Genomic DNA, 24,246 nt, shown 5'->3' on the forward strand with positions numbered 1-24,246 from the left:
AGCACATTCCCCCTCCCTTCAATTCCTGCTTTTATTATTCTTTTCTTTGTCGCACTCAAATACACTGAGCACTCCTTTCCAATTTTATTTGCCCCTGGGATCCCCAATTCCAAAGCATGCGTAGCTTGGATCCAAATCCTGTTCTGTCTCATATTTTCACCTGTTATTCTATCCACGTGTTGGACAAGCAGATGGCAACAGAAGACAAACACCACAGACTGTAGTAAGTGTGGCATATTCTGGGGTGAAGCAGCACGTCCCGTTTTACATGCTGTAGATGTCTAAGTGTAAATATGACCATCAGAACAGCTACAGGACTGTTCCAACCATGGCACCTGCTCCCGAAACTGGTAAGAACCAGGACACACATTTCTGAATGCCACACACAGCTGCTGCTGTTGCTTTTGGAGCCACAGTCGTAAGAGGCCAGAAGTGCAGTAAAGGTTCTCATGGCCTATAAAACACAGCACAGCAAGAGTTTGTACTGGGTTACTGAGGGGTCGTGTGGAGGGAGGATTATATTATCACTCAAGTTACTTGTTCTGGCTCTGACATACCGTGTATTTATAAGCACTCATGAAATTCTGAACAACAGCTCAAAGCTTGAGTTACTATGTACAAGCATACCCTAACAACATTAATAGTGGCACTTGCATGCTAAATGTTTGCCAGACAGGAACCCTACTAAATAGTCCTGATTCTGGAAGGATGATATTATAGACCGCAAAAAGTGATGGTACTGAAAAAAACAATACAGAAGTTGCATTGTCTCTCATTATCAGAACCGAAGTTGTAGTTCTTGCATCTAGACTTTCTGTCCTGTTTTTTCTGAGCCGTCATTTACATAGTTTGTGGCATATGACTTACATGCCTTGAAGATTAATGCTGTACCAAAGCAGTTGCGGTATGGTACAGATGGGCCTGAAATAAAAGTCAAGGCTTATTTATTTTTGTGCGACTGAATGTTATAAATTATGCCGTGTTGGGCATCGATGAGACTACTTAATGGAATATGAGAATGTGAACACATACTAATGAGAACTCATTTCCTCAGCTCACCTGTGCCATGTAGACACTATGAAGTTTCTGATGTTTCCTAAGCTGATAGCTCCCCCGAGAATCTCCTTAAGCTGTTCATGACTATCCGAATAGGAAGTAGTTAAAGGTGAGACATAGATTGGGTATCCAATTGGCTGATCACAAGAGGAGTTGATCATGTTCCTCAGAGCTTGTTTTGCATTTTGGATACTTCCTCTTTCTGGATTACGATTACGCAGGAAGACAAGCTCCTGTTGTTGTCCTGCCCATAGGCCACGCACACACTCCTTATTCACCTGCAAAAGAAGACAAGTAGAAAGGCTGTGTCAGAAAGTGAAACAATGAGAGTGTGTGAAGACTGCTTTGCAATGCCCAGGCCTTCACGAGTGTATGTAATATTGCACCACAGAACTGCAAGCATTCATATTCACTTCTTGAAAAGGCTGAACGGGCTTTTAAAAGGCTGAACAGGACACAGGCTGCAACAGTGAGAATAAAGCAAAACTAAGAATAGGATGAGAAATAAGGTATTTTAAGTCAGTAACTGATTTTCTGATGAAATACTTCCACTAGACTTCCAGAAGAAGCAGCCCTAGCGACGGCAGATCAGTAACAAAAAAGTAATGATTTGGGCTGAAGTAGCAGTTTGATATAGTTATTAAAATACACCACAACATACTGTCACATTGCAGAACGTGCACAAAGCTTACCTTAATGACCCTGAAACTGAGATAGCGCTTATTCAGCATAATGATTTTATATTCATTGGTGCCATCGTCCATCACGTGACGCAGAGCAAGGAGGGAGGGAGAATTGGAAAGAACTGCACTCCGCCAAGCAGGGTCCCCTTCATGTGCTATAACCAGATTTTCTTCGTGGGTTGTTATGGCTTCATAAAGGACAGAAGGATCATCATACTCATCTGGAGAAGTGAAGTGATCCTGTTTCCAAGAAAACATGTTCAATAAGATACGATTAATGTTTCAGATGTAACTATGTATAAAAATCAAACATTTTACACCTCATTCTTGAAAGGCTCAGTGCATTGCACAAAGTTAGACTTCAAACATATCAGATACCTACTAGAGAACATCATTAAAGATAACCTCTTTTCCAACAGATTAGTTCCGTTTGCTTGTGTTTGCTCCCTTTAACTTAGAAACAAAATGACTGGAAGGACCTGTCTGTTATTGATTCAAGTAAATTTCTAGTTGAATTTTACACTAGATTTATATCTATTTATAGTGCCTGCAGAAGCGTTTTAGCTTTTTTGCTTATTCACAAGTCTCCAACCGTAAAACTCACTTAAGTAAAGCACTGATTATTCACTGAGACTGTATTATATGAAAATAGCAATAGGAAGAAAACCAACGAGGTTTATCTATATTTTCTATTAAAAAGTTCACATTAATACTTGATGACAGACTATTTCAGCATCAGATACTATCACACAACTTACATTACTGCCAGTCAAATAAAACCACAAAATTTGCAAGTTCAATTCAGTATTAGGTCATGTTACTTTCTGGTTAAATGTATAGTGGTTAATAGCTAAATTCTCAACACTGGCTGAAGCCTCGATATGCTATTGCACTGCAAGTGAATAAAATCACACTTTATAGATTAACACAATAACGTTCAGAAAAAACTTCTTCTATTGTTAGAGATATTTGTATTTTTCTCACTTTTCCTTGAGGAATGTTCTCATTCATATCCACTTAGTTCAAGCCCATTCTGCACAGTAACCCAAATATACTGAGAACACTTCAGAACTGTTGAAGTGGTACTTCTGCTGGTTTCAACAATGATTTTGTAATTATTCTACTTTGCTACATGTACTCCTAACACTTATATGCACTGTGCTAAATTCAGGGAGCCTGTGTTACATGAAGTTGATTCAATCACTGTGAGCTTTGGGGGACTTCTAGACTCTGCAATGAAGGCAAAAACTGTAACTTTATTTACTATTTAAAAAAGTGCAACTAAGATTTGCCTACTTACTGTGATTTTCAAGCAATCTGTTCTTCTACAGTACCAACTTTTCCGCCCTTCACAGAGTGCTCATCACTCAGTACATGCTTTCTTATACTTGCCGAGCTTAGTTAATAGACACACTGGACAGAAGTTGAGATTGCTCATCTTCACCCTCACTTCACTACAAAGACTGACCCCAGTTTCAGCTTATTGAAAAGCAACCTTCTCATTCTCACCTGAAACCTTACTGATGGGATCAATGAGTAATGCCAAAGTGTCTGTTATTACAACACTTCAAAGGAGAAAAAAAAAAAAAAAAAAAAAAAAAGAACAAGAACAACAACTCCCATTGGTCAGCTGGAGAGGGCTGTGCAGCTTCGAATGGCATGATAAACTTTTAAGCCAACTACACATATGTGGGGAGGGGAAGAGGGAGGGAAAATATCAGAGAGGCTGTTCATAAGGGAGTTATGTCTAGATGGATATGAAAACAGGGCTTGACATGTTCTCTGATCTACATTTGATGCAATTTTCAAGCTCTGCGCATAAACTGCATTCCCTTTTCCTCTATAATCACCTTCCAGATGAGCTATAATAAAACACAGGACAAGACATTATACTTCCTCATTTTCAGTTGTCCATCTCTATCACATGCCCTTTTATTTGCTTCCTTTTTTTTTTTCTTTCTCCCAGCCGCTTATTTTTAAAAGATCGAATGCACAGAAATAAAAAGAACTGGACACATCTTCCTGTGTAATCTCTCACCTGATGTAGCTTAAGGGACATCCGTATTCCAGGAACCACTACTTTCCTCAGCAATTCCATGTCAGCAAAGATCCATTCATCTCTAATTGAAGATATACGGAAGTCACCCTTAAATAGGGCATGCAGGCCATACAAGAAGGATTCCAGATTACTGTTGAGGGGAAAAAAAAAAAAATAAATGAAGAAACCAGCCCAAATATTAACAGAAATACAAACATATCCACAATTATCATCACTGACAAGATCAGAAAATATTGAACCGTACAGAAAGACACACAATTCTTCTCTATAAAGATAACTTACAAGATAAGACAGGGAGAGGAGAACATATGAGTAAGGATGTGTGTGTAAGCAAAGCCTGGACACCAAATGTCTACGTGCACTGAACAGGTAATGAATAAACCATACATGCAACAGACTGTTTACACGGACTAAAGTAAACAGGAACACTGTGAGGTATGCCTGACTTTATTCTGAAGATTTTTAAAGAGAAAACTTTTCAGGGAATATAACACCACAATGGACCAGTTAAGGAGAATATGTAGTTTCAGTTGTGCATGCTTTAGTACAGAATAAAAATCTTGACAACTTTCTCATGCTTAAAGGCATAATTTCCTTTTACTAAGCTAACTTAAGAGTGAAAAATCAAATATGCTCTGATCACTCTTGCAACCGCATATCTGCAAGACCTTCGGGGGCAATTGGCTGGTACTTAGAAGAATCAGTCAACAGTTTCCATGAAAGTGAAGTAAAACAGATTTTGCAGTCAGCATCCAGCTGACCAACAGCTTCCACATCTGATTATGCCTCTTTTTATTTTCTTTTGAAACCACCACCTTGTGATTTCCTGAAACATACAACTAGATTTTACATTGGCTTTCTAAAGTAAGTTGAGGCTGTCAGTCTGCAAGAAAGAGGTTGCCATATGATGACAGAGTTGAGCTGAAGGAGGTTTGTACAACACACAACTGCTTGCCACAGAGCCAGCTAAACTGTGAAACATCACAACGGTCTGATCTAACTTCCATCGAGACATGGGTGTTCTTCATTTTAAGAAGCTGTCCTCTTCTTCCCCCTACTTGCATACAGGGCACATACTTGGTACTTGGAGCAGGAAACGGAGCTTACTTTTAGAACTCAACCAGTTCTTTTTTTTCATCAGTTATCACTGGTGCTTACCCACACAAGAATTCTCAGCTTGCATTAGTTCAATAAAACAAAATGCTTAAATTCAAGTTCTCCCTCATTTGCTGTTCTTTCGTTATGTTTCACTGGCTGTTATAACGAAGACAGGTTACATAGCATATCTGTCCAGTCAAGGAAAGATGACATTAAACATCTTTTCCTTTTATGAAGAGCTACTAATACCTAACCTAGGAACCCTGGGGGATTTTGAGGAAGGGAAGCTTACAACAATATTTTATTACCTAGACATATGATGTGAAGCTGTTCCCAATGCTCTCCGCCCTAGAACACACAGTCCATAACACAGCGTCACCAGGGGTGAGTCTTTACTTGAATCCAGTGGCTTGTAGTAACAAAAGAAAAAAGGAGTAGTCAGGTGAATGGAGTAAAGAAACTGTCATGGAAAAATGTTCTGCCAGAAGGAGCAAAAAGACCCAAACACGTTCAAAGGTACACAAATTCAAGTGTGCATATGTACCTACCACACCAGTTACTCTTGCTCAGACTTTCAATAGGAATTCTTTTTTAAAAGTTTTGCAAGTACGTAGAGTACTTGCAAAGGCAGACACACACACACTGTATTTGAAATAAGACAAATTGTAAGCTGAACAGACGCATGCAACATTCCTCATGGATACTGTGTATCTTGTATGCAAACTGTCAATTAGCAAAATTATGGAGTTAAGACAAAAATATTTTCACTGAATAAAGTGGATTCTCACTTACTGGTTATGAGTATATAATTCTGAGTTAACTGAAAACTTCCCTGGACTACAGCTTTATTCAGGGGAAGTTCACCCTCAGCTCAAAACCAGTAGTAGCTGTATAGGGTATATTATGCCCTAGATAATAGTATCATTCATTTAAGTCATTAAACCTGATTTTCAGTACCTACACAAAATATTTCACAAGATCGTGACTTGGAGGGAAACAATTTTCTTTGGCTGTTGTTTGTCATTTGACTGCAGAACACTAAATCTTACATCTGCTAAAATGGGCTTCTAATTCATCTTTTACCTCCAAAGCAAAGCTGAACTCTGAAGTCTCAGATCCTTCATTACACACATAAATTCCAATTATATTCCTGTCCTTTTAATCTCAATCAATTTCTGCTTATTCTCAAAGGCAACACTACTTTACAAAAAAAAAAAAAAGCAAACAACTGTATGTGGTCTAGTCAAACAGTAAGAAGTCAAGGCATTCCTCTACAAACATACTAATGTTTCTATTTAAAAGGTGGAAGGATTTGGAGAGAGGAAAAGGGTTGAATATGGGATGATCATTTTCACAAGCCAATAACGCCACTGGTCCAAAGGAATGGTATAGTATGACCACTACGAAAGCAGTAGTCGGTCTTATAAGCTGGCAACGGTTATTTGGTTTTGGGGTGGTTTTGTTTTGTTTTGGGGTTTTTTGCTTAAGTTAGGGCTGATTTGTAAACAGTGGCATCTAAGCACAAAACATCAATTCTATAAACATACCCTTTTGTATGCAGGTAAATGCCTAAGATTCAACTGATTCATTTGAGATGGTAAATGAAAATTCATTAATGAACAGGTTAAATCATAGACTACTTAGAGAATTTATTTAAATTCACATCTCAAGAGCAGAAGATCAAAACCAGTAAACTATACATTAATATTTCAATTCTAAATCGTTATTTTAAAAAATCAGTGTTAAACCAGCCTGTAAGTCAAACCAACAGGGAAAAAAATGAGACCATCCTAGAATAGCGAATGGGTTTCCTCACATGTTCATACTTACCTTTTCTCTTCGAGAGCAGCAATATTCTATCCAGTTCAAATATATCATACAGAAACTCTCTCTCGAGATCCCTGCTAGACGGTGGTCATAATCCTCATCAATATTGGGGTTAAATGTTGGGTCTACATCAACATAATTGCGGTCTGTGCACAACCGCAGTCCTTCCTGCATTGTCTCATTAGCTAGCCATTCCTCTAGCTTGGGGGATGTTGTGACATAATAGATGATTCCCTGAAACAGTAGTAGTTAAAAATACAAGTCAGTATTGCAATAAAAAAAAAGTCAATCTCAATTGTTCCAACTCATTTGCATTATTTTCCTGGTAATGAACAAAACTGACACACAGTAGCATTTATTTAGCTCACAGGTGCAACAACTGTGCACAAGAGAACACTATAGAGGTTTGTATACAGGCGTATTTTTCAAAGACAGTCAAGATTTCTGAAGCATGCACTGAAGGAATAAGGAAAGGAAAGAAGGATGGGACCAGACTCACTGTAATTTTGCAGAAAAACAAATACATAGGATTTTTTTATCTAGTTAACATGGAGGCTTATATATTGAATTTCTAAAGAATTCAAACGCTAAACAAAAGGCAGGACAGTTTAACACCCGGGGGGGGAACCAACAACTTGTGTGTGTGTGTGTGTGTGTGCGCGCGTAAGTATCTTGGAAATATTTCAACCTGAAGTTTTTCATCTCTCTGAGAGAGGGTTGCTTATGAAAGATCTCAATTAGTAAACTGATTATCCGAAGACATCTGAGGCTTAGAGTCCTCTTACAACTGCAGGGCCTTTTTTTTTTTTCCCTTTAAAAAAAAAACCCAATAAAAAAAACCCACACAAAAAAAAACAAACTAAAAAACCCCAACCAAGCCAGAAAACCAGGTTTGGACAGACAGCTTTTAAACATTGAAGCAGCTCAGCTTTCTCCAAGACAGACACGCTATTTATTTAACTTTTTGTTTACAACACATCTATTACATTTGGGTAACAGCTTTCAAGTTTCTACTCCAGCTTCAGCTAAAAAGTGTCCTCTCTCTGTTCCAGACTACAGGGTCATTGTTCTGCTCATGCACCAGAGTATCAAGTAATCATCAGTACAGCAAACTCTGTCCTCCTTTGATGGAGGTGTTCATACATCTATAATTTGTATCACATTTTATGATCCTCATATGAAAGACGTCTATTAAACGTTCAAGACATTAAGCAGCTCCCAGATGTAATCTAGCCTACCACCCCCCAAGGGTTGCACTCATCTGAATCATACCTTCACATAGTAAGTGGTGAGAATTTTCCGGAGATCAAAGACTTGAAGCATGGAAGCTGCACTGTTGTCAGTGATGCTATAACCCTCCAGAACATACTTCGTCACAAGCACTTCCCAAGCCAGCCAACGCTGCCCAAAGGCAGCATTAAAGGAAAGCATGTGAGGAAGGTGGCCTGGTTCACAGCAACAAAAACCTTCATCTTCCTCTACACCTTCAGTGATGGCCTCTACTTCTCGTTGCTGGCAATAAGTTCCTTAGGAGAAAATATACAAAAGAAGAAAGGGTTGAACACTTTATATGATTGCTTTAATTTTGACTTGTGTTTAAAAGTTTTTAGAATCCAACCAATCTCCAATTACGTTTCTGTAACACCAAGTGAACTATCTGCCAATGAACACAAAAGATTTGCATAGCTTAATTTATCACTTTAGGACCACATTTTAGTTAGGTGTCTCTAAGAATCAATTATGGTAGCCATGTTGCACTAAAATTGAAAGAGACTTAGCATCAACTCTGCTAGAGCAAGCTAGTTTTCCTCACAAGTAAAGAGGGCATGAAGAGGTCCTGCAGCCCATTTTCAAAGCATTTAATTCACAGGATGGAACTGAAAATAAAAGTTTCCAAAGCAGAAGTCCACTTTTTAATACAGACAGTTAAGGAAGTGTAACACACTCACCTCTGAATTCAAGCCCCCTCAGCTGGAAGGTGACCAAGCCATTTCCTATCTCTATAAGGTGTACTAGTGCATTGAGGTAGTCAGAGGCTAGGATGAAGCAGTCCCCAGTACTATAGTTTCCCCACCGACCCAACAACAAGTCTCCACATAGGCTGTGCTGAAGGGAACGGGTTAAATGTTCATAGAAGATTGAATTCAGGTTGTTATCATCTGAACCTGCAGGAAGATTGGATTTGGGTTATCTGAGTCTGCAGAAAAACATCAAGCTTGAATGTCAATTATCACTTCACATTGAATCCTACACTTTTCTTCACAGCAACTTTGCTTCAAGGTCGTTCTCCACACCCCACCCTCCCTTTTTTTTAAGGGACAACTACTCCAAATGAATGAGAAGTGACATTTAGTATTTTTCACCAAATTTTTTCCCTTCTTAGTTACTCCTCCATTTTCGAAATTATTCCTTCAGTTCCACTCATGCATCTCTCATCAATCTATTCCACATAATAAAGTTCAAAAGCAAATGAGCATAGAAGTATCTCAGTAGTGACTGTTGTACTGGTCTCATCACCATGACATTGAGACACCCTCAAATAATGTTTGGTTTTTTTGAATTACTTAAGAAGAATAAAAAGCAAAATAGCTTACTGCATACTACAATTATAAATAAAGAAGTAAAGCAGACACACCTAAAGGTAAGGGGGAAACAAGAAAAACTTACAGGAGAGTCTAAAGAGTAAAGCAAGAGAAAGATTATGGAGGAGAAGATAACAGTAGACAGAACAACACAAAGGTTGGGCAGGATTGGAGAAGATCAGAGGGCAAACTGATCATGAATCCTATAAAAGTCCTATGAAAGTCATTTACATTTGAAAAAAACACCACTATTCCCCCCCGCCCCCCCAAAGCCACCAGAAGAAAAAAGCCACCAAAATCAGACTAGGAAAGCTACCTGGATTTCGATCAAGCTGCGAAGCCAGTCTTGTATTTGAATGATCCACACGCTTTGTGCTGAAAATAATAAAACAAAGAATACTTAACACAAAATTTATTAGTGTAAGAAAATCTAAGGGAAGAAACTACTAACAGAATAAAAATAGTTAAAAATATTCCCACTGAAATAGTTTCAAAAAATTACTTTAAAATAATTTTACATGCAAATTTGCTGCTCTTCTCATGTGTAAAAGTATTTTCTGTTTACAATAGCATTATGATCCAATACCTAATAAAGTTTGTCCACAGTAGGTAGCCATAGGATACTCTTTAGCTTTAGATATAAGTGTATCTATTTTCTTAGACAGATATCGTAAAACTTTAGATGTGACAAACGTAAAAACAATTAAATCAGCACAGCTAACATTCCAGTAGACTTTACTGAAAGGAAAATTTTCAGAAAGGTATTGTTTCATTGGCTGAAGTTACAACCTTAACTCTTTAACATAAGATTTGGAACATTTTATTTAAACTGTTCTTGTGTTAGAAGGGAAAAAAGCAATAGGGCAGTGAAATGAAAAATTAATTCTCCATAAATACCAGAACTATCCACTCATTTTACCCTGTGGTGTTTATCCAACACATTTAGCTATAGTTACATTATGAAAAACAAAAGGACACAAACTTTAAAGGTCTTATTTCACCTACTTGTAGTCTCTTTCCCAGAATTTGACAGGCCTGGCATATGAAGTGATGAATATTGCACTTCCCAGAAAAGGATTCAGTGGAGTAGAGAAGAAAGCTGACACAGCTGCTTGGACAAACAACATTGCAGAATCTGTAGGGTAACAGAATTAAGGAAAGCCAAGCAACAACTACTTTTTTTCAAGCTTCTGTGATAGTACCTGAAATAAACAGCAACACCAATTAAGAGCAAAACAAGATCTCTAAGAATTTTTATGCAGCAAAGTATCTTTACAGTACCTCCAGCAATAAGGGGATTATTTTTGTTTTTAAAAACAGAGAAATAGGTGAAAATTTGGCACTAGACATGATGGTCACTCTCTTTCGCAAAATTCTGCAGACAATACTAACTCTACACTCCATTCAAACCAGTCTACACAAGCTTAAAATGCTAAACTCAAGAACTAAAACCATAGTTGGGGACTCTTGAGAAAGTGAATGACTGTCAGAAGAAAAGCTGTGTCATTTTCAGAATGAAATAACTCCTGCTCTTATGTCAGAATTCTATTCCTACTCTATCTGCTACTGTAATTTGTAGCATTGTAGCAAGGCAGAAAGTGTGCACAGTTTTTCATAAATACTCACTAGACAAACCTGTTCATTCAGTAGATTTAGCCCATAATACATAATCCATTATAACACAACATTCAGAAGTTATAAATACACGACTTCAGGAAAAAGTCTGCATTTTCAAAGGATACGTGGCACAGCAAAGGGCTGGGCAAAAGCATGGAAGGCAGATCCCCATGTGATCTGCCAGGGAGCAATGTAGGTATATACAAATCTCAATTTATAAAAGAGTTCCCAAAGCTACAGGAAAAAAAAAAGAAAAAAAAAAAAGAGAAGAAAAATTTAGTGATTTGGCTAAGAATCAACATGCTTTGCAGTACACATATATCCTGAGGAATTTACTGATCACCCTAGAGTTCTTACTGATCTACCAGAAGCCTTGAGACTTACAAAAAAGACATAATAACAAAGCAAGTAACATAATATGCACTTCATTGTTCTACTAACAGAAACTCATGACATGTTTAGAAAGTTACATATGCCTTCTCAAGCAAACATAAGTGCTTTTGGAAGGAAAAGTCTTAGCTACCTTATAGCATATTGATTACAGTACCAATAGGACTGATAACCTGGAAGATTACCTATTGGTTAGGACTACTTGTTTTCCCTTTTGGATTACCTGAAAAACCTAGAAATAGAGTTAAAGTTACCTTGCTGAACAGTATGGACATGAAGAAGAGATCTAGCAGCATGGTCTCAGTAAAACTTTTGTAATCAAAAGTAAAGAAGAGCACTGTGAAAATAACAGTGACATACTGGCACGTTGGGCTACTGAATGATGAACGCAGTAACTTCAAGCCAGCTATTGTGATCATTAAAGCACCCAACCTGTATAAGAAATTCACACAAAAACAATTACTTACTTATCTGCTGTCTGAAACGGGTTTAAAGACCACTAAATTATTCCTGTCATGCAATGCCAATCTCTTCAAACTCAAGTTTTCCATTTGGGTTTGCTTTTGGAGTTTTGGGGGAGGGTGGTTGTGGTTTGGTTTTTTGGTTTTTTAAAAGACAACTTCAGATTTTTTTTTTTTTTTTAAAGGCTACTATCCAAGTCTTTCTATCTGTATTCTCAAGCCAATCAATGTTCAAGGATTAGCATTACTTGTAAGAGTCTCACTAAAAAAAAAACAAAAACAACCCCCCACACAACAGAGGTGAAATATCCTTGTACTCTGAACAGAAACCTGGTCTTTAATTTAGGTTATGAATATTGACATGCAAAAATGCTAGAATTGCTCTAGATTAATCAGCAAGAGGATGCTAATGAACACTGGATTATCGTTATTTCCTGTATGACTATACTGCTCTAGCTTATACTGGGGCAACTGCAACTTAATGATAAACTTAGTGATATTCTTTTCCAGAGTAACTGACAGATCAAAGGGTTATAAAAATAACATTCAAGTAATGTAATGGCAATATCCCTCCCAAAGGTCTTGTAGGGACAAGAGTAATGAACCCAAGGCAAGAACTGACTAGAATCCAGAGATCATTAAACTTAAAAATCAAATCCACACCCAAAAAATCCCACACCTGCCACCCCCACCCCCCCATTTTGTTTCAAGATTTATTTTATCTACAACACTTCTGTTCTAAATTAATAGAACTTCAAATCCAAAAAAGCCACCTGGGCACTGTTCTTGGAGGCAAAAAATGCAGGGCCTATTAATTGAACTCTCATTTGCTGAGACAGTCAGATACACTGCTCAAGGGATTATAACTAAGGCTCAATTTAAGAGGCAGTGTGCAATTCCATCTGGATACTTAGGGGCTGGAAGGCCTGGGGAATTCCTTGATGAGAGCAGAAAGCTGTAGAGGGGCTGCAAGCTGGCATACCAACTCAGGGAACATTACACAAGTCAAAGTTTACACCTGACAAAATACCAGAATGTATTGTCACTATCTTGAACTTGTAGTCCAGATAATCATATTATAGACTCTGAAGATCAACAAGGAAATTCTGATATCACACTCCTAGATAATTCTGCAACCTGCAGTCTTTATAGTATATGCTATGAATTGAATGATTTATCTTTGTGTGGGTTCCTAGTTCAACACTTTAATACTCCATTCAGTTTAAGTCAGCAAGGTGCCTTGGTTCTATAAGAGCTTTGAAATAAAGAAAAACTTTATTTATTCCTTGCCTTAGTTTTAAGGCAATAGCATTAACTGTCTTTCCATTGAGGCCAGAACTCACTATTTAATTTCCCACCACAGTAGACATACTCAGATTACTTGATAAGCCTTTTCTACTTACTCGGTATCCAGTTTCTTTGGACTAGCAATATTCTTAGCGCTGCTACTAAGTTCATTGAGGACTATCAGTGGATAGATAACATTCTTCTCTACAAAAAGGAGCCAAATGTGAAGTTTCTCAAACCACATAACATGTGCAGCATCTATCAAGATATATTAAAAAGCAGAAATCAGATTGCACTGTCAAATCAAACTCAGCTAACAGAATAAAGATTCTTGATCCAAGTAATTTAGGGAGTCAAACACTAACTGTATTCTCATACTGGACTTTCACAGTTTTATGCAAATGAAGATAATGAGAAAGTTTATTTTACAAGGCAGTAGAAATATAGGCTGGAAGAGCCCACGTCAGAAGTTATGTTAAACATTGCTGCATACATAAAGGGTTAAAGGTATACTTGAAAGAGGCTAGAAAAAGGCCCACCCTTCTTCATTGCTATGAAGGACTGTGCATGCCTAGATGAGCCCCAGCAAAAACTGAAGTTCCTTTGCTACAACAGAAGCCATGAATTCTCTTAAAGTTACAGGGACCAAACTGGGAGATGCTACAAACTTATATTTAACATTACTGGATATGACTTTCATCTTTCCTGAAAACACTACTACATATGGAAATACTGAAGTCGGGTATCAGCAGAAGAGCACCAACTGTAGCATCTCTAGTTTTGTAGATTAAAAATCTAAGGCATACAATTGCACTTTTCACTTCTTCCTCCAAATAGAGTTTGGCATCAAATTACAATCACTATTCATATTTATCCATCTTTACACCCAATCACTGAAAAAGAGCCCACAATTTAGACATCAGTGAAAAGACCACACTGCATAGCTGCTACAAAGGTAGGAAGTCTGTGAATCAATTCTGGTAATTCTCTCCTCCTGAAAGCAGCAGAATGCTCACTTTCTTTTCATTACTGTCTTACCTTGAAAAGTAACTGAAGAGAAAAAACAAAATAAGCCATTTTTGATAGAAATTTCTTAAGTCTGCTGTTAACAATAAAAATGGTCCAACAGTGGAGACCCCACAATCTACCACTACATTTACCCATACTGGAAAACTGATCAGCAGTATACCTAACTTCTTCTTTTCTGCAGCCTCCAGGGAAAGATTTCATGGAAACGTAGACTTTAACACAAGGTGCAAGTGTGTGTCTATGCAGATCAACTAGCAAGACTGGTCCCTTAGTGTGTTTTTCCATTAGCAGGCCACTTGCACTACCTTGTGTTGTTCAACATGTCAACAATACCATTAAGAATCAAATCCATGCCAAGATGAAATCTCCAACAGCATTAACCATACCTAATCCTTTAAAACATTTGAAAACTTACTATCCTAGTGAAACACACTCTACCTTTTTAAAAAATTATTAAGGCAATCATTAGCACAAACTTTGCAACTTAAGATTTTGAAGACTGTGCTTTAATGGAACTGCTATGAGATAATGTTAGCACATGTAATATATTATCATCATCAGTTAAGAGATACATAAAATGTCATGGAATCAAAGCACGAGGAACTGAGAAACTAAGATGCTTCTAGATCAGATGTCATTACTCCAGTGGTGAGAATAGTAAAGAAAAGAGATTTAAGGGTATCAATAGGTAACACAAGTTGGTCAGCAAATACAGCAAGTTCAAAAAAGTGTCATGAATGATACTTACTTCGGACTTCAAACTGATAGTATTCCTTGGTTTTCAGCAGCGGGTGAGAAAAGCAATGCCAAGGAAGTTGCTTTCGGAGTTGAGGCAGAACATAATGGGTCACAAAGCCTACCGTACCCACCAATGCATAGAGAACATAACTTAAAATAGGCTAAAAAGAAGAATTGAAGAAATTAATGTTTGTGTTTTATAAACAAAATCACACACTAATAATGTAATACCTTTTCCAGCATCTAGGCAGGTGCTCCTGTAATAGTAAGTTGGGAACGTATTTCTTCATGAGAAGCTGTACTACCAACTTTAAGATCAAACAAGAAATGGCTGAGAGAATAAACCATTTATTTCTAACACATTTTCACTAAGTTGATAAGTATTTTAAAGTAAAAATAGTACACCGATCTTCCTTCATAGTCCGTTACTTCTGACCCATCTGCATTTCATTTTAGAAATGATAAGCTATTATCCTCTAAAGGCTGAACCCAATTTACATTTTCATCTGCTGGATAAAAGGAGGTATAAGCATAAGTAAAAACAAATCATTAATCTTGTATTCTCTTGAGAAGAAGGTGAATAAAAAGCCTCCCACCAAGACCAAACTCTTCCACAGAAGTCACAAAATACTACTATATTAACATGGTACGAAGATTGGATTTTGCAGTAACACTTTCTATACATTAAACTTTTCTCTGAATTTCTAGATATGTCATAGCAAAATTAGGATTGCATTATCTTGTTATAAGCTCTTGATTCAGAAATTCTGTGAAGCCTAATCCTATTGAACTACACAACTAGTGAAGAGCATACAGCCAAGTTTCTCAAACGTGGGAGAGAAAGCAACATTCAGGAGGAGTGCTGAAGTCCAGTCATACAATAGAAGAGATATTTTTCTTAGAAAAAACTGGTACACCTGCTTAAGTAGGACACTTCATCTGAAAACCTGAAGCTACCTAAACACACGTGCTTGTTAAAATTAGTTTCTTACTTTAACTGTAGGCAGCAGCAGGAAGGTAAAAATCCTTCTAAAATACATGCAGGAAACTTTAATTTGCCAGACATAAGGCTGTTCATAAGCTAACCAATGGTTCCATTACAGGAATACCAGAATAAGAAATGCAGTAACTGCACCTCTTTAGGCAAATGCCTTTACTTAAATTCAAGCACAGGATCTGGTCCCACGTCGTCATCATCAAGCAGGAGTCATATATACACATTAAAAGTATCCAAAACAGTAATATTAGCTAGAGTGACAAGTAAACTTGAAACTCAAAGGCTCTTTGAATTCCTGTAAATAACCATTCCAGTAAAGGTGTACTCTCCTATACTATAGTCTACAAACAGCCACGCTAGCATGCAATTACTGAGTCAAGGTTCAGCCACTCGATCTTTAAGGGTCAAACCTTTTAAACTTTTTTTTTTTTTAAAGTTTCATTTTTCCTTACTCCAAAATGATCCTGACACTGTTTAACTAAGATAGAAGAAGCAACAGAGGGCATTTTGTGTCAGAGACTAAAATAAAAACTCAGAACGTAAGAAGAAACTAGGAAAGAATAGGGGGAAGAAGAGTTTTTGAGCACATAAAACCGGAACATGAAGATCTTTAGTCATGTACTTGTCACACTATATGTTTAAAGACCATCTGAAACTAGCGAGGAAACCAGTGCACTACCAGAGTAAGCATTATTATCACATTAGAGTATTTGTACATAGAATACAAATAGCAGACATGATGTCTTACCTGTAAAACTGTAAATACTGTACTGACATGAATTGCAAAATAGAGTACACCAATGACTATACACACAATCAGGTCAGACTGCAATCGTTCACTCTGGGGAGTCAAAACAAAATAATTTTAGAAAATGCCAGCTTTGGTTGTCCTCTTCAGATTCTTAATGCCTATCAGCAGTAACACTGAAACTGATTAAAGATTTTCAAATTATGCCAGTGTTAATTACTTCCATTGAGGTTATCAGAAATTTCACAAGATAAATCTTATGGCTAAGAGCATTAGTCCAAACGAGTGAAGTGGAAAGATGCATACCCAAGGTGGGGCAGGAGAAATTAATATACCCAATATATTCTCTCTCTCATTCTGGACGGTGAGGGGGTATAAGGACCCCCCTACAGCACTGATGAAAGAGCTGGAAGGGCTAACCAAATTTGTCATTTATGATCTAAGAATTGCTTAAGACTATGAGGCAATTTAGAGCTCTGGAAGACAGCTGCCTAGACAGAGCTAACGACCAGAGTAAAGAGCCAACTAGGCTCTTTAACCCTTTTACCCCCTCCTTTGCAGAAGGGTAAAGGACAGCTTTAGAACGACCCTGAGGAATGAGTTTGAATTTTCTGTTACCCCTAAAAAATGAAGACAAGCTGTTGATAATGGGCAAAAAAAAGAAACAAAACGAGTAATGCCAGACTCAGTCACAAGGGGGCAATACGTACTTAGGGCCACTACAACTCCGAGTTTAGATCTGTTCCCACTCTGTAAATGCATTATTAATATTTCCAGCTCAGAAAATCATTAAAGGATTAACTACTCCAAAATCGGCCAAATAATTACACACAGCAATTATTGCTGCAAGGTCTTAGGAATACAACTTTTTTTTTTTTTTTTAAATCAGTAAGTCTTGATTTAAAAAACACTGAAACGAAGAATATATCATAATCCGCAGCTCACTTTGGTGACTAACACCACAGTTTGAGAGCTAAAGAGGACTTTGCAGCTCCTATGGTCATCCTCACCTATTAAGCATTAAAACAATTGTAGTGCTCTAAATATTTACTTGCCGTTTCCACACACTGCACCTTGTCGTGCTGGTGCCTGCTGTACTAGGAGAAACCCATCTATACTGTTATTCCCCTACAGCCAAGCCCTACACAAGGTTAAATGAATGTTCAACCTTCCTTTGTACAAGTTAAACATACTAAGCTTCTTAAGTCTTTCACTTACTGCTCCACTGTGCAAAAAAGAATAATGTTTAAATATTACCACCTTCATAAATATTTACAGTGAATTTGTACTAAAAATTCAAAGTATGTGCTAAACTAAATGGAACAGGTTACATCTGCTCTTTAAAATAAAAAAAAAAAGCACACCACAAAAAACCCACAACACTTTCTATTGTTTTTATTTTCTGCTTCTGGAACAGCATGCACAAAGCTCTTGCTCACAATTACTAGAAATACTCAGTTAATATAGTTTTGCTACCATTAACTCTTTCCCACTAACTTCTACACAAAAGCAAGTATCATTTATTATTATCAGTATGAGCTAGAAGAAAATCCTCAATGATACTTCACTGAATTCACACTAGAGAATTCCAATTCTCTCACATGCCTCCTTTTAAATAACTTAAATTGCAATTTGTATTGCATTATACTCTTAGTGTAGTACATTGGTTCATCCACAGATTTAGAGGAAATGCTCTGATATCCATTCTAACCAACACCACAGTAATTAACAACGGTTGTGAGCTAGGTAAGATCCAGATAGATGCTATACAAACCAACATAAAGTAAATGCTTAGATTGAATTAAAAAAAAAGCCTACTTACCACAGAATTTCTAAGCTTTTCAGGTAAAGGATCTTTTACTTCAGACAGAGGATCCTCAGGGTTTTTGTCTTCAGAATTAGGAAAAAATTTTGATTGCACTAAAGAGCTTAAAGAAAGACAAAGAAGGACCCACTGAAAAGCATGTATTGTTCCATGTGGTTTTAAAAGAATAACAACAAAGTCAAAAGTTTATCACAAGTTGATTACAAGAAAAAATAATCCTGGCAAATTAGCGCTATCACATGGCTGAGCAAATTTACAAAGATGAGATCTCAACTTTATAAAAGAATTAGTTCTCTGGTTGCACACAATGGCCACCATTAAAGACGAGCAGCCAGATGTTGATCAAACAGCAGTTTCTCCAGTACCAACAGGAGTAACTGAACAAATACTGAATTTTAAGTGGAGTTCTTGGCACTCATGAAACAAAACTTTAGTTCATAAATAACTAAACAGAAATGTAACTTGGTGCAAAGTTTCGAACTGGTCTATTTGTCAACACCAATTAGAAAACCAAGAATTCCTTGGTTTAATTCAAACTTCAACAGCAATGATTAATTAATGAATTAGCCATGCTAACCAAAATAGTAAATTCTCAGCAGACCTTGCTGGTACTGAAGCCCCAAAAAAACCTTATACCTAAGCTTTTAGAAGACCATATGCAGCACTGCTAGCCATACACGCAAGTGTCTGGCAATCCCTCGGTGTGATATTTCTTACAATACCCTATGTGGTACAGAAATATGTATTATTTCATTTTATGGACAGGAAGCTCATGACAGAATGAGCCCTAGATCTTGAAAGGAAATTACATATTGCAATAATGTATTGCAATGCTTAACTGTGCCACATCCAGCTAAATAGGTGAACCTGCAAGTCAAACATAAGCATCCAGACTATAGTACTTGGAAAGAACAAAAGAACAGGTATCTAGGGACAAGGACCTCATATCAACTGAGTAAAGTCACCTGAACTAAGAGTAACAGGACAAGGTTTAGTTGTCAACCCAAAGATAAGAATTTTCCTTCTGTGTGAACACTCACGAATCATTAATCTCCCTGGCCACAGAAGAGGCCCCTCACTGTCTACCCCAGACTACTGCTTAACAAGTTCATCCAACCTTATGGCTAAATTTAAATCCAAGTTCAAGCTCTGCCTAACCCTGGTATGTGACTGAGCCTCTATTGGCTATTCAGTGGGAGGTGTTTCTCCTACTGGAACTATTTTGTTTTACACACGTAATTATTAACTGAATCAGAAATACGCTCATCATCAGATCAATACTCCAACTCAGAATAGCAACAGGAATACATGTTTCCCCATGCTAGACGGGAATGCTCATCACCAAAACAGATACTTATTGTTTTGCATCTGAGATAAAGCTATTTGAACAAGTGCTTTGAGCATACATTCAAGATAAGAACACAGTAATGAATTAAGTGAGAGAAACAGTTCAAAAAATCCACATGTGGACTTCAGCTTAAACTAGTGCTTTGAGCACCTCTTTAAATACAGAAAGGGTACAGGTTGTTCAGAACAAATGCACCTGACTCGCATTTTGGAGAACATCAGCAGGCAGTTAAATTAGATTTTGGCATATAAGTGATTTGCCAGAAGTCACAAAGAAAGGTGGTTGTTAGAGGGGGAACTAAATGCAAAATTTGAGAATTTATCTCTAACTACTGAACCAATATCATACTATTTTTGATAATGCTGGTGACCAGTTCTAACGGTACTAGTATCTAACATTTATTTATAATGTTCCCTTGCTACTTGCTTCTTCCTTGGGGAAGGGACACAAACTGAGTCACTTACAAAAGTACAGAAGGGTCACTACTTTGTCTGCTGAGATGATATGATATTGCCACTAACAAACCACAAAATATGGAGAAGAGAACTGGAATATGCTGCCCATCCCAAGAATCCTGGAGATAGAAATGAAATGTTAATAAAAAGGAGACAAAGTATGTAACACTTATCTGACACACAAGAATTATGTATATATTATAGTAATAGAATGGAAAAATTAACTACAATTCCACAAAAATGAAACAGGACTTCTAGTAGGTAAATATTGAACAATATTTTTGTATGTCTAACTACCGATCAGAAACTCTAATACAGTGTACATCCCTTAAGCCTACACCATCTTAATCATTGAACAGTCATCAGTTTTCATAACCCTTATGAAGAATTTCCTGCATTCCTTGAGACCACAGGTTCTTAGAGATGCATTTAGTCACTTCTTAATTTTGAAAGTTACGTATGTTTTTACCGAGATTTATGTTTTTCTAATGTGCTGAATTCAGATTAGACCAGTGGTTTTATTTTTGTTTTCATGATCTGTACTGGACTGGCAAAGATGGAACAGTGATTCTGTGCTAAAGCTTGTTTATCTTCAACAGATGTGTTTACAAAAGGCTAATGAGACAAACGTACAAATTCACAGAAAGCTAATGATGTTTTGCAGGTGATAGCATCATGGGAGTACTTCCTCTAGCAACTTCTTACTCTGCGTGACAAAGTGGAAAAAAGCCAGTCAACTCTGAGTTGGAAGGCACACATGCTACAATTAATTGTGAACTGAGAGCATTTGATTATTGACACACACCTGAAACTAACAGACAGAACCAACACCACACTGTTTTCAAACAGAATGGCATTTCAAGCAAGGAAAAACTATTGGTTTTGGTGTGCCATTCCTCCCACCCCTTGCCAGCTAACTCTACCTTTTAGATAGGCACACATCTTCACTTTGGCCCTACAAACTATTTCTTGGTTTCTTTTCAAGTCAAGATTAATTTGAAAAGGGTATTTCTAGTTTGCAGCACTGGAAAAAATAACTCACATGAGCCATTTTGACAGGTTAACAAACCAACACATGAAGACTGCACTAGAAACAAGCCACTACAGATATTTTTCAAGAACCAATGCAGAATGGAACTGATGGTGAATGTCATGTGTTTTCCGCCACAAAAAATAGCCTGTTAGTGCAGGCACAAATCATACACCTTTTAAAAGCAAAAAATCTGCTTTGTTCCTGCATTGCATCTCCTTTATTGACATCACAGCTGAGCAAGTATAAAACCCTACCAAATCAGACTAATATTCCTAATTCACTTTCTGCATATTTAAGTATCTAAGATACAAGGAAGCAGAGAACAAAACCAAAACATTAATGTATGCTGTGTCTAAAATTTTGCTCACCTTCAGGGCACCATAGCAGAGTCCATACAACAATGCTACTGCCACAATACTACAGATAAAACTGTAAAGTGCTGCAAGCAGGCTTGTGGTAGCTGAATATCATAGAAAAGAAAGAAAAATTAAACAGCATTATGTAATGAGGTTAGAATACAAAATACTTCAGATTGTTTAAGAAAGATATCAGCCCCCTAGTTGCAACACCCCTCTGATAGAAAAAAAAAATAATCCAACCTACAGGAACTACTTGATTTTCCACTACAAATGATTTTTTTTAAAGTGCAACTTATGTGGCTTTATTCACCTCCTCATGTATTCAACAGCATTACCATGGGAATGGTTAACAATGGCAAGAGAAACCAGTTGAGGAAGAAAGTATACTTTTTGACAGACTTACTAGCACAGTAATTCTATTTCTCAATAATCAACCAGAAGACCTTCAGCCTTTTTAAAAATACAATTAGTGGTCTATGTTTAGAAGGTAGGAATAGTCTACTCACTACATTTTTTAACTAGCCTACTAATCTGATGGCTGCTCCTAATGTAATGCTTTTGCCACTAACATAAAAAAAACCACTCACCATTGCCACCGAAGACATGAATATCCAGCTGTTCACAGAGATACATCACAAATGTATTCACCTGAGGCAGGAGACCAATGAAGAATACTATAGGGAAACATAGTGTAAACACTACGGAGAAAAAAAATAGTTGAAAAAGTGGTGAATATGAAAGACATAGCATGGCAATGTACTCTTCAGTTTAAGTTCTAGGGTATCACACACACCATTTAACTCAACATCACTGAAGTATTTCTCCTATTATTTCTAATGAAAACATCCATTATGTAAATCTCTACTTCGATGACTCAGAACTGACTAAACCTAGGGGTTATATAGACCAAAAGTCAGAAGATTTCTTGTACTTCCGTTTGATCGCTGTAGAGAAGGATACAGGCCAATTCAGGCTTTCCATTTTTATTTAGCAAAGATGAGCCAAGAGTGTTTACAGACTAGAAGATTCGTAAGTTTCACTCGTTGTAAATGAGGCTTATCTGAGCCTAACTGCCTGTCTGGAGTTACAGGAGCAAGCTAACACCAGCCACACTGACGTAAGAGAGGCCAAGCATTTCACCTCTGGGTTTTCTGCCACTAATAACATCTGACAATTTTACTCATTTTTCCCACACCACTTCTGAAAAGTTCTGATCCTAAATGACTTTTTAGTCCTAAATGACTTACTGAAAATGAGTAACTGTATGAAGCAAATTACAGGACTTAAGAATGCAAAGATAAACGAATGCCACTTAATTTTAATACAGAGAATGGTATGTCCCAAGCTATATATATAATTTACTTTCCATCTTCAGGAATAAAAGATGAAGAAATAATCTTTTACACGACTGTTAAGTAGTTCACGTATAATTCACAAGCAGCAGCATAGCATAAGTTCTAAGTTCTGAGGAACAGATGGATCAAACCATGAAAATAACCCTAGCAGACAATCTGACAGTTTAGGGAAGATTTCCTATAACCTTATTGACTTGTAGGTTCATTGACCAAAAGAAGAAACCAATTTTAAAGTATCCTGTAAAGAATCACAAGTCTCAATTTTAAGTTTCTAACTTTATATCCAGAGACTGGTTGGATACTAAAGGATATCCCATTAGATACATCTACAGTAAGATAGGTACTGAGAATCTGTTTGAGTTGTTTAGTTTTTTCCCCCCCTACTCCCTGGTAAAGTTAAATAACTAAATGTTGTTTAAAAACATGTAGGTTCAGGGCTTGGGAAAAACACTGAGTTCTGCATCTTTTTACTGATACAAATTAGGAAATGTAAGACTAAGGACCAGCTACTCAGGACCTGAAGAAAATATTTTTCAGAATTCTCAAGTCAAACCGTTATCTCAAATCATTACTCAAGGAAGCCTACATAGGAGGCAAGCAATAAAGTGTTCTCTCAATGACAGGTTAAAAAGTTGTTTTGTGAAGGCCCGTAAATTGAACTATCTTGGGGCCACTGAAAACAAAAATTACAAAATAGATCTGCGAATACACAATTTATAAAGAGTAGTCCAGCAAAAAGCCAACATTCCTGATGGCTTTTAAAGTCTGTAACAGAATTGCTCCCTAATGGGGACCACCTAGGTGAAAACAGAAAACAATGGTTATAAATGTGGAGCAGATTTAGACCAATTGATCAAGCCCAATATGTGGGGCACAAAATAACTAAATAAAAAAAATTTATACCAGTCCTCACTTGTCTGTTGGCAAGGACACAGCAATTATGTTATCTAAACACAAAGTTTGCCTTGTCCTGCACCTGTGTTGTTCTAGTAGCTATGCCTGGGAATGGGAAAAAAGGCAGCTGAGATTTCTACTTTGTGCTAACAAATTATGTTTGCTAGCAGCCACCTTGCTTTGCAATACACACAAAGCTTTTTGAAACAGTGCTTCAGCAACATTAAGAGTTGCTCCAAGGCAAAGGTGTGCATGTGGGGATAGGTTTTTATTTTGGTTTGGTTTTTTAAGAAGTGAGAGCTGTTCTGGAAATCTGATTTTTTTATTGTTAGAACGGCTAAGAAATATAAATCACGTAAGCTGGTGCAAGATACCTGAGAAGAACAGTAAAACAAAGATCAAAAA

General features: G+C 37.1%; 1 protein-coding gene across 19 annotated transcripts in view; it reads right to left on the bottom strand.

The window, feature by feature from the left end:
• The window catches only part of PCNX1 (pecanex 1), a 93,052-nt gene that overhangs the window by 12,597 nt on the left and 56,209 nt on the right, over positions 1 to 24,246 (bottom strand). For 18 of the 19 annotated variants that reach the window (XR_015701982.1, XR_015701981.1, XR_015701980.1 and 15 more), the window contains 18 exons: positions 22,180 to 22,290; positions 21,602 to 21,693; positions 20,210 to 20,319; positions 18,395 to 18,500; positions 16,573 to 16,665; positions 14,838 to 14,988; positions 13,177 to 13,318; positions 11,567 to 11,744; positions 11,048 to 11,156; positions 10,311 to 10,440; positions 9,622 to 9,680; positions 8,673 to 8,888; positions 7,996 to 8,249; positions 6,727 to 6,957; positions 5,205 to 5,305; positions 3,778 to 3,928; positions 1,749 to 1,979; positions 1,060 to 1,334 (listed from right to left, as the gene is read on the bottom strand). Coding sequence is in view for 9 of the 19 variants with exons in the window: in XM_087746436.1 (XP_087602562.1) it covers positions 1,060 to 1,334; positions 1,749 to 1,979; positions 3,778 to 3,928; positions 5,205 to 5,305; positions 6,727 to 6,957; positions 7,996 to 8,249; positions 8,673 to 8,888; positions 9,622 to 9,680; positions 10,311 to 10,440; positions 11,048 to 11,156; positions 11,567 to 11,744; positions 13,177 to 13,318; positions 14,838 to 14,988; positions 16,573 to 16,665; positions 18,395 to 18,500; positions 20,210 to 20,319; positions 21,602 to 21,693; positions 22,180 to 22,290 (2,740 nt within the window). In the remaining 10 variants the exon portion in view is untranslated. Of the gene's footprint in view, positions 1 to 160; positions 455 to 1,059; positions 1,335 to 1,748; positions 1,980 to 3,777; positions 3,929 to 5,204; positions 5,306 to 6,726; positions 6,958 to 7,995; positions 8,250 to 8,672; positions 8,889 to 9,621; positions 9,681 to 10,310; positions 10,441 to 11,047; positions 11,157 to 11,566; positions 11,745 to 13,176; positions 13,319 to 14,837; positions 14,989 to 16,572; positions 16,666 to 18,394; positions 18,501 to 20,209; positions 20,320 to 21,601; positions 21,694 to 22,179; positions 22,291 to 24,246 lie in introns of all 19 variants that reach the window. The other variant, XR_015701985.1, reaches the window with a different exon arrangement.

The sequence above is a fragment of the Nipponia nippon genome, unplaced genomic scaffold (assembly GCF_047370975.1).
Source record: "Nipponia nippon isolate SJK-2023a ecotype South Korea unplaced genomic scaffold, ASM4737097v1 scaffold_10, whole genome shotgun sequence".
Lineage (NCBI taxonomy): Eukaryota > Metazoa > Chordata > Aves > Pelecaniformes > Threskiornithidae > Nipponia > Nipponia nippon.